Genomic DNA, 10380 nt, shown 5'->3' with positions numbered 1-10380 from the left:
CTCTCTCTCTCTCTCTCTCTCTCTCTGGGTAACTATCTCTGCTAGAGGTTGAATGGAAAAGGCAAACCCTCACAAAGCATTAATGTATTAACATATTGATTTAAGTCACAGCAGCATCAAGCCCATGGACCAGAAGTCCACTGAGCCACTGGATAAGGTACACAGGTTGTTCCGCCCACACAACACAATCGCAAGGGACACGAAATCAGCGGGTGGCAGTGTTGCGGGGAAGCCAAGGCACCTCCCTGCCCACTCAGACCTCAAGCATCCCTAACTGGCGACGCCGCCCCAGGCTCGGCTTCCCGGGCGGGCTTCGGCACGGCGCAGCCGCACTGGTGCCGCCTTCCCACCAATCTCGACCCTCGACGCGTTCCGTTCGTGCGTGGAGGAGCCGGGCGGGAGGAAAGGCCGCTCCGTGGGTAGGGGGCTGCAGCGCGCCGAGCGGCTGGGCCCAGCGACGGCGCGGATGGCGGACTCGCAGCTGTTCTGCGTGGCCGAGGAGCGCAGCGGCCACTGCGCAGTGGTGGACGGAAACTTCCTCTACGTGTGGGGGGGCTACGTGGTAAGGGGAAGAGGCGGGACGGGGCGGACTCGCGCCGGGAGCCCGCCCGGCTTCTCGGCCAGAGTGGCCGCCGAGCACCCGCCCACACCCGGCCCCGACGCGGGGGCAGGTCCGCGGCCCAGGCCGGCGCCCCCGGCGCCCCCCGCGCCCCGCCCGGCCCTCCGCCGTCGGCCGCTCTCCCGCCGCGCCAGGGCTTGACGCCGCGCCTCCGTTGCTTCCACTAGGAATCTAGCCTTCAAACCCCAGTCCGGGGCTCTTCCCACTCTCCAGTTCCCCCGGTCCTCGCAGCTGGCCGATAACCCGGCTTACCCAGCACTCAGTCGGTTACTGCGCGATTGATGATCATTTTTAACTGCTTGCGCAGACTCAAAAAAGCCCACCGAGGATGCCGTGCTATATTATTTTGTAAATATTTCCTTATTCCCGCGGCGCGATCCGAAATATCGAAATCACTGAAGCATTTACGTGTTTCTAAGTAATTTTTAGTGGCATGCCTTTACCAAGGGATAATTACGAAATTTTTTCGAGTTTCAAAACAGACTTGTACTAGCAACAATATACTTAAGAGTATTATGCTTTAAAATTCTTACTACAGTGGAGGTTTGAATATGTGTATTTGTTTTGTCTCTATAATCGTAGGATAATAGAGTCAAGGATTCTAAAGATGGAAAACAACCCATTTAGTGTACAGATTAAAAAAAAAAAAAAAAGCGAGCCATCTGGAGTTCTACTGGATGTAGAACCTACATTTTTCTGACTGACTCGATGCTATTATGTGACAGATGTAACATGACTGAACCACTCACTGAAATAAAGAACATACTGTATATGTTAAATGATTCTCAGATCCAAGTTGGTTTTTGTTGTTGTTTTGTTTGTGTGTTTATTTTTAATTTGATTCAGTATCAGGATGAGAAAATCAGAACTCACATTTGAGTGCCTACTATACGTGGCATGTGCTAGGAAATCTCATATCCTTAATCTTGTATAATCCTTACCATATCTTGTGAGGTAAGTAATGTCCCCATTTTAAAAATAAGGAAGATGAATCAGTAAGAGTAAATAATTTGAATGACCGTTTGACCTCAAGGGCAGCAGATTCCAACATAGGTATATTGGATTTCCAAAGGCTATTTTTTCTATGATAAACATAAATTCGGTGACTATGCTCTCTTAAGGTCTAATATTTCTACCATTTGTTCTTGATGAAAAAGTAGTCTAGATATAATGATGGTTTTTGCAGAAGAAATATTTTGATTGTTTTTGAGCTCTGCCACTTGAAGATGTACAGGTGTCAAACTTCATCTGCTATATTGATTCTTAATATTGTAAAAGTGAAATGAAAAAAAAATCTCACTTAAAATAGTAATCTGTAATATCTTATATCTTGTGACAGTATAGATTTCGGTTGGGCCCATAACTGAAATGTCTGAATTTTTTATATCTCATTTTAATCTTGAAAATTGTGTAATTGATAAGATTTCAGGTCTTCAGGTGGCAGTCAGTGAATAGAAATACTTCCTACTACTGATTGATCCAATGAGTAAATGCTCTATGAACCACCCTGGAAAGTACCACACAGATTTAGATCAAGTCTACTACTTTTTAAATTCCAGGGGTTGTCAGCGCTTAAAATATGTCTAAGGCATAAGCGGAAGGAAAGGGAGAGTAGGAGGCAGAAAAGAAGACATGGCATATCGTGAGAAAAAATAGAATCCTTCCCACAATTGTTTTATTCAGATCCTTCTGAACAGCTAAAAGGCCCTGGAATCTGGAGGTAATCCAGTAGTCAGCAGTTAAGAATAATGGTCAGATGATTCCAGATTGTATGTTCCAAGCACAATTTTCCTCCTCATTAACACAATGTGTGTTAAAATTGACACATGTATATCCTAAAACTTGAATGACCAACATATATCTGTCTAAATTACTTATTACTCTATCGTTGAGCATTTTCTAAAGGGCATTGTATCTGAAAACAGCCCTGCCTCTAGAGGTAAGAGCAGCAAAGCTGAAAAAAGTAAGTAGTAAATTATAATTGGGGCCAGAATATTCTCTTGCTCCTAGTTCTTCCATGTCCTTTCGACATTACTGAAATTCATACAAACTTTAGTATTGCAACTAGGAGCATTTAAAAGTTGTGAGTAGTTTTTTCCAAATTTTGGAGAAGCACAGTGTTTTAGCATCCTTACAGATGATATGCTTTCTTCTTACTGTTTAATCATATGAACAGTTTTATTTCCCTAACACAATTGATATTAATACATTTTGCCCTAAACTTTTCCTTATAGAAACTAGCAGCTGAATATGTTTAACTATATATTTCTGTTTTGAATAGGACTTAAAGGGAAGAAGAATCAATTTAGAAAATGTCTGAAAAGAATGAAGGTTTATACTACCAGATATTAAAACATATTATGATACTTTTAAATCAGTGGTCCTGATGCACGTTGAGAAAGCATGATGGAGTGGAGAAGAAATAACATAAACAGCCAAGCATATAAGAGTATTTTGTATATAAAAGGTAGCATTTCAATTCTGGAAAAACAATTGCTTATTCAATAAATGGTCCTGGGACAGCTGGAGGAAAATGATAGTGGAGTTTTAGGATTGACAAATGTAGAGAAGTTAAGCTATATGATACCAAATAAAATATGTGACTTTTGTAAAATCTTGAGTTGGGAAAAGAAAAACTGAATTGGGAAAAAAACTATAAGGGAAAAAGATTGGTAGACCAAAAATTTTTTTAATGTAAGTGAAAATTGCTTAATCATCTTAGAGCAGTCAAGATCAAAGTTTTAAAAAATTAAAATCTGTGCTTTTTAAACATCATAAAATAAGAAGGCAAATGACAAACTGGGGAAGGTATTTGCAACATTTATGATAGACAAAGGTCCTGTAAAATTAAAGATGAATATTTCCCTTGAAAAATGAGCAATGGATATGCACAGCAGTTTACAAAAGAAGAAATAAAAATAGAATATGAATCAAAGAAACCCAGCTGAAAATAATGAATTTTCTCTTTTCCAATTTACAAATATTAAAAAGAATTTTTGAGAAGAGCATGGGGAAATGAATTACTCATGCACTGGTAACCTTTTTTTTTTTTTTTTTTTAAAGAACAACCAACCCACAGGTTTTTAAAATTTATTTATTTTTATTTATTTATGGCTGTGTTGGGTCTTCGTTTCTGTGCGAGGGCTTCCTCTAGTTGCAGCAAGCGGGGGCCACTCTTCATCGTGGTGCGCGGGCTTCTCACTATCGCGGCCTCTCTTGTTGCGGAGCACAGGCTCCAGACGCGCAGGCTCAGTAGGTGTGGCTCACGGGCCCAGTTGCTCCGCGGCATGTGGGATCTTCCCACACCGGGGCTCGAACCCGTGTCCCCTGCATTGGCAGACAGATTCTCAACCACTGCGCCACCGGGGAAGCCCTGGTAACCTTTTCTGAAGAGAAATTTAGCAATGTGTATTAAAAGCCTTAAGTGTGTATTTCTTTAACTTAATAGTTCACTTTATATATTCATAGATGGTGACACAGACCATCCATATTATGTGGAAGACATTTATTCTTTTCAGATGCCCAGCATTTGAATCCCCTTCCTCTTGTAGTACCCCCCACTAAGCGAGTCTTGTTGGAGTATTTATTTTAGTTGTCTGAGTACCTCCTACCTACCTTCATAGAATGTATATTCTATAAAGATGGGGATTTTGTTCCCTATTGTGTCTCCAGTGTCCAGAATTGGGCATGGCTCATGGTAGGTGCCCAATATAAAAGAACCTGAGTGCCAGGTATTTTTCAGCTTCCCTTGCAGCTAGGTTGTGAGCAAGTAACTTAGATGCTGTTTGTTAGATGTATGTGTGCTAGATTTGGGCTCAGGAATAAACCTGTAAAAATCAAGACCTAAAGAGGATTCTTAGCGAGCAGTAGAAGTTGTAGGAAGATAAGGTCCCTGGCATAAAAGGCAGTGCTACAAGCTGCAGTTTGATGCTCACCAGTGACTGGGGCAGTTCGTGCATCAGACTGGTTCTCTGGAAGGGTTTCAGGCCTTGCTCCTCTCCACATAGATCAGAGGCTGGTCCTCCAGCTTCCTTGATGATTCCGTGAGCTACCTAATATTCATTTCTTAAAGTTTTATTCTTTAATTTTAAAATTTGAAATGTATGTACAAAAGAGTATGTAAAATAACTGTCGTGTTTAACTTCCAGATTAAAAAATCAGCTAGAATCAGTACCTTAGAAGCTTCCTGTTTATCCTTCACTGATTATATTTTTCCTCCCACCCTCACAGGGTACCACTATCTTGATTTCTTTTTTTTAAATTATTATTATTTTTAATCAGTCATCAGTTTTATACACATCACTGTATACATATCAATACCAATCGCCCAATTCAGCACACCACCATCCCTACCCCACAGCAGTTTTCCCCCCTTGGTGTCCATACGTTTGTTCTCTACATCTGTGTCTCAACTTCTGCCCTGCAAACCGGTTCATCTGTACCATTTTTCTAGGTTCCACATACATGAGTTAATATACGATATCTGTTTTTCTCTTTCTGACTTACTTCACTCTGTATGACAGTCTCTAGATCCATCCACGTCTCAACAAATGACTCAATTTCGTTCCTTTTTATGGCTGAGTAATATTCCATTGTATATATGTACCATATCTTCTTTATCCATTCGTCTGTCGACGGGCATTTAGGTTGCTTCCATGACCTAGCTACTGTAAATAGTGCTGCAATGAACATTGGGGTGCATGTGTCTTTTTGAATTATGGTTTTCTCTGGGTATACGCCCACTAGTGGGATTGCTGGATCATATGGTAAATCTACTTTTAGTTTTTTAAGGAACCTCCATACTGTTCTCTATAGTGGCTGTATCAATTTACATTCCCACCAACAGTGCAAGAGGGTTCCCTTTTCTCCACACCCTCTCCAGCATTTGTTGTTTGTAGATTTTCTGATGATGCCCATTCTAACTGGTGTGAGGGGATACCTCATTGTAGTTTTGATTTGCATTTCTCTAATAATTAGTGACGTTGAGCAGCTTTTCATGTGCTTCTTGGCCATCTGTATGTCTTCTTTGGAGAAATGTCTATTTAGGTCTTCTGCCCATTTTTGGATTGGGTTGTTTGTTTCTTTAATATTGAGCTGAATGAGCTGTTTATATATTTTGGAGATTAATCCTTTGTCCGTTGATTCGTTTGCAAATATTTTCTCCCATTCTCAGGGTTGTCTTTTCGTCTTGTTTATGGTTTCCTTTGCTGTGCAAAAGCTTTGAAGTTTCATTAGGTCCCATTTGTTTATTTTTGTTTTTATTTCCATTACTCTAGGAGGTGGATCAAAAAAGATCTTGCTGTGATTGATGTCAAAGAGTGTTCTTCCTATGTTTTCCACTAAGAGTTTTATAGTGTCCGGTCTTACATTTAGGTCTCGAATCCATTTTGAGTTTGTTTTTGTGTATGGTGTTAGGGAGTGTTCTAATTTCATTCTTTTACATGTAGCTGTCCAGTTTTCCCAGCACCACTTATTGAAGAGACTGTCTTTTCTCCATTGTATATCTTTGCCTCCTTTGTCATAGATTAGTTGACCATAGGTGCGTGGGTTTATCTTTGGGCTTTCTATCTTGTACCATTGATCTATGTTTCTGTTTTTGTGCCAGTACCATATTGTCTTGATTACTGTAGCTTTGTAGTATAGTCTGAAGTCAGGGAGTCTGATTCCTCCAGCTGCGTTTTTTTCCCCTCCAGACTGCTTTGGCTATTCGGGGTCTTTTGTGTCGCCACACAAATTTTAAGATGATTTGTTCTAGTTCCGTAAAAAATGCCATTGGTAATTTGATAGGGATTGCATTGAATCTGTAGATTGCTTTGGGTAGTATAGTCATTTTCACAATATTGATTCTTCCAATCCAAGAACATGGTATATCTCTCCATCTGTTGGTATCATCTTTAATTTCTTTCCTCAGTGTCTTATAGTTTTCTGCATACAGGTCTTTTGTCTCCCCAGGTAGGTTTATTCCTAGGTATTTTATTCTTTTTGTTGCAATGGTAAATGGGAGTGTTTCCATAATTTCTCTTTCAGATTTTTCATCATTAGTGTGTAGGAATGCAAGAGATTTCTGTGCATTAATTTTGTATCCTGCAACTTTACCAAATTCATTGATTAGCTCTAGTAGTTTTCTGGTGGCATTTTTAGGATTCTCTATGTATAGTATCATGTCATCTGCAAACAGTGACAGTTTTACTTCTTCTTTTCCAATTTGTATTCCTTTTATTTCTTTTTCTTCTCTGATTGCCGTGGCTAGGACTTCCAGAACTATGTTGAATAATAGTGGTGAGAGTGGACATCCTTGTCTCGTTCCTGATCTTAGAGGAGATGCTTTCAGTTTTTCACCATTGAGAATGATGTTTGCTGTGGGTTTGTCATATATGGCCTTTATTATGTTGAGGTAGGTTCCCTCTATGCCCACTTTCTGGAGAGTTTTTATCATAAATGGGTGTTGAATTTTGTCAAAAGCTTTTTCTGCATCTATTGAGATGATCATATGGTTTTTTTTCTTCAATTTGTTAATATGGTGTATCACATTGATTGATTTGCGTATATTGAAGAATCCTTGCATCCCTGGGATAAATCCCACTTGATCGTGGTGTACGATCCTTTTAATGTGCTGTTGGATTCTGTTTGCTAGTATTTTGTTGAGGATTTTTGCATCTATATTCATCAGTGATATTGGTCTGTAATTTTCTTTTTTTGTAGTATCTTTGTCTGGTTTTGGTATCGGGGTGATGGTGGCCTCATAGAATGAGTTTGAGAGTGTTCCTTCCTCTGCAATTTTTCGGAAGAGTTTGAGAAGGATGGGTGTTAGCTCTTCTCTAAATGTTTGATAGAATTCACCTGTGAAGCCATCTGGTCCTGGACTTTTGTTTGTTGGAAGATTTTTAATCACAGTTTCAATTTCATTGCTTGTGATTGGTCTGTTCATATTTTCTGTTTCTTCCTGGTTCAGTCTTGGAAGGTTATACCTTTCTAAGAATCTGTCCATTTCTTCCAGGTTGTCCATTTTATTGGCATAAAGTTGCTTGTAGTAGTCTCTTAGGATGTTTTGTATTTCTGCAGTGTCTGTTGTAACTTCTCCTTTTTCATTTCTAATTTTATTGATTTGAGTCCTCTCCCTCTTTTTCTTGATGAGTCTGGCTAATGGCTTATCAATTTTGTTTATCTTCTCAATGAACCAGCTTTTAGTTTTATTGATCTTTGCTATTGTTTTCTTTGTTTCTATTTCATTTATTTCTGCTCTGATCTTTATGATTTCTTTCCTTCTGCTAACTTTGGGTTTTGTTTGTTCTTCTTTCTCTAGTTCCTTTAGGTGTAAGGTTAGATTGTTTACTTGAGATTTTTCTTGTTTCTTTCGGTAAGCTTGTATAGCTATAAACTTCCCTCTTAGAACTGCTTTTGCTGCATCCCATAGGTTTTGGGTCGTCGTGTTTTCATTGTCATTTGTCTCGAGGTATTTTTTCATTTCCTCTTTGATTTCTTCAGTGATCTCTTGGTTATTTAGTAACGTTTAGCCTCCATGTGTTTGTGTGTTTTACGTTTTTTTCCCTGTAATTCATTTCTAATCTCATCGCGTTGTGGTCAGAAAAGATGCTTGATATGATTTCAATTTTCTTAAATTTACTGAGGCTTGATTTGTGACCCAAGATGTGATCTATCCTGGAGAATGTTCCATGCGCACTTGAGAAGAAGGTGTAATCTGCTGTTTTTGGATGGAATGTCCTATAAATATCAATTAAATCTCTCTGGTCTGTTGTGTCATTTAAAGCTTCTGTTTCCTTATTTATTTTCATTTTGGATGATCTGTCCATTGGTGTAAGTGAGGTGTTAAAGTCCCCCACTATTATTGTGTTACTGTCGATTTCCTCTTTTATAGCTGTTAGCAGTTGCCTTATGTATTCAGGTGCTCCTATGTTGGGTGCATATATATATTTATAATTGTTATATCTTCTTCTTGGATTGATCCCTTCATCATTATGTAGTGTCCTTCCTTGTCTCTTGTAACATTCTTTATTTTAAAGTCTATTTTTTCTGATACGAGTATAGCTACTCCAGCTTTCTTTTGATTTCCATTTGCATGGAATATCTTTTTCCATCCCCTCACTTTCAGTCTGTATGTGTCCCTAGGTCTGAAGTGGGTCTCTTGTAGACAGCATATATATGGGTCTTGTTTTTGTATCCATTCAGCAAGCCTGTGTCTTTTGGTTGGAGCATTTAATCCATTCACGTTTAAGGTAATTATCGATATGTATGTTCCTATGACCGTTTTCTTAATTGTTTTGGGTTTGTTTTTGTAGGACCTTTTCTTCTCTTGTGTTTCCCACTTAGAGAAGTTCCTTTAGCATTTGTTGTAGAGCTGGTTTGGTGGTGCTGAATTCTCTTAGCTTTTGCTTGTCTGTAAAGCTTTTGATTTCTCCATCAAATCTAAATGAGATCCTTGCCGGGTAGAGTAATCTTGGTTGTAGGTTCTTCGCTTTCATCACTTTAAGTATATCATGCCACTCCCTTCTGGCTTGTAGAGTTTCTGCTGAGAAATCAGCTGTTAACCTTATGGGAGTTCCCTTGTATGTTATTTGTCATTTTTCCCTTGCTGCTTTCAATAATTTTTCTTTGTCTTTAATTTTTGCCAATTTGATTACTATGTGTCTCGGCGTGTTTCTCCTTGGGTTTATCCTGTATGGGACTCGCTTGGCTTCCTGGACTTGGGTAGCTATTTCCTTTCCCATGTTAGGGAAGTTTTCGTCTATAATCTCTTCAAATATTTTCTCTGGTCCTTTCTCTCTCTCTTCTCCTTCTGGGACCCCTGTAATGCGAATGTTGTTGCATTTGATGTTGTCCCAGAGGTCTCTCAGGCTGTCTTCATTTCTTTTCATTCTTTTTTCTTTAGTCTGTTCCGCAGCATTGAATTCCACCATTCTGTCTTCCAGGTCACTTATCCGTTCTTCTGCCTCAGTTATTCTGCTATTGATTCCTTCTAGTGTAGTTTTCATTTCAGTTATTGTATTGTTCATCTCTGTTTGTTTGTTCTTTAATTCTTCTAGGTCTTTGTTAAACATTTCTTGCATCTTCTCGATCTTTGCCTCCATTCTTTTTCCGAGGTCCTGGATCATCTTCACTATCATTATTCTGAATTCTTTTTCTGGAAGGTTGCCTATCTCCACTTCATTTAGTTGTTTTTCTGGGGTTTTATCTTGTTCTTTCATCTGGTATATAGCCCTCTGCCTTTTCATCTTGTCTCTCTTTCTGTGAATGTGGTTTTTGTTCCACAGGCTGCAGGATTGTAGTTTTTCTTGCTTCTGCTGTCTGCCCTCTGGTGGTTGAGGCTATCTAAGAGGCTTGATGGGAGGCTCTGGTGGTGGGTAGAGCTGACTGTTGCTGTGGTGGTCAGAGCTCAGTAAACTTGATTTCTTATTAATCACTATTTTCTTTATAGTTTTATCACACATGCATCTGTCTCTAAACAATATATTATTTGGTTTTTGAATCAGAGCATGTGTTTTCTTTCATGACTTAATTCTTTTAGTTAACATTATGTTTTTTAGATTCACACATTACTTGTATTCAGCTGGTGTGCACTTGCATGGCTGTACCTGTGTTTACTTGGTGTTTATTCTGTTTGGTCAGTTTCTGTGCTGTCCAGTTATTAAATATTTTGAAAATCATCCCTGGATGCATTCATTTGATGTGTGTCCTGTATAATATTCTATTGTGTGAATTTACGGCAATTTCCTTATCTATTCCACTATTGATGAATATTTGAA

The 10380-nt window shown here is 39.1% G+C and overlaps 1 protein-coding gene across 1 annotated transcript in view; it reads left to right on the top strand.

Moving 5' to 3' along the window:
• The first annotated feature begins 365 nt into the window (after positions 1-365).
• Positions 366-10380, top strand: part of KLHDC1 (kelch domain containing 1) — a 49302-nt gene continuing 39287 nt past the window's right edge. The window contains exon 1 of the mRNA XM_068530188.1: positions 366-562. Within this exon, the coding sequence (XP_068386289.1) occupies positions 467-562 (96 nt within the window). The 5' untranslated portion in view covers positions 366-466. The remainder of the gene's footprint in view (positions 563-10380) is intronic.

Source organism: Eschrichtius robustus, chromosome 1 (genome assembly GCF_028021215.1).
Source record: "Eschrichtius robustus isolate mEscRob2 chromosome 1, mEscRob2.pri, whole genome shotgun sequence".
NCBI lineage: Eukaryota > Metazoa > Chordata > Mammalia > Artiodactyla > Eschrichtiidae > Eschrichtius > Eschrichtius robustus.
Note: the sequence above shows the minus strand (reverse complement) of the source record. Positions and strands in the feature narration are given on the sequence as shown.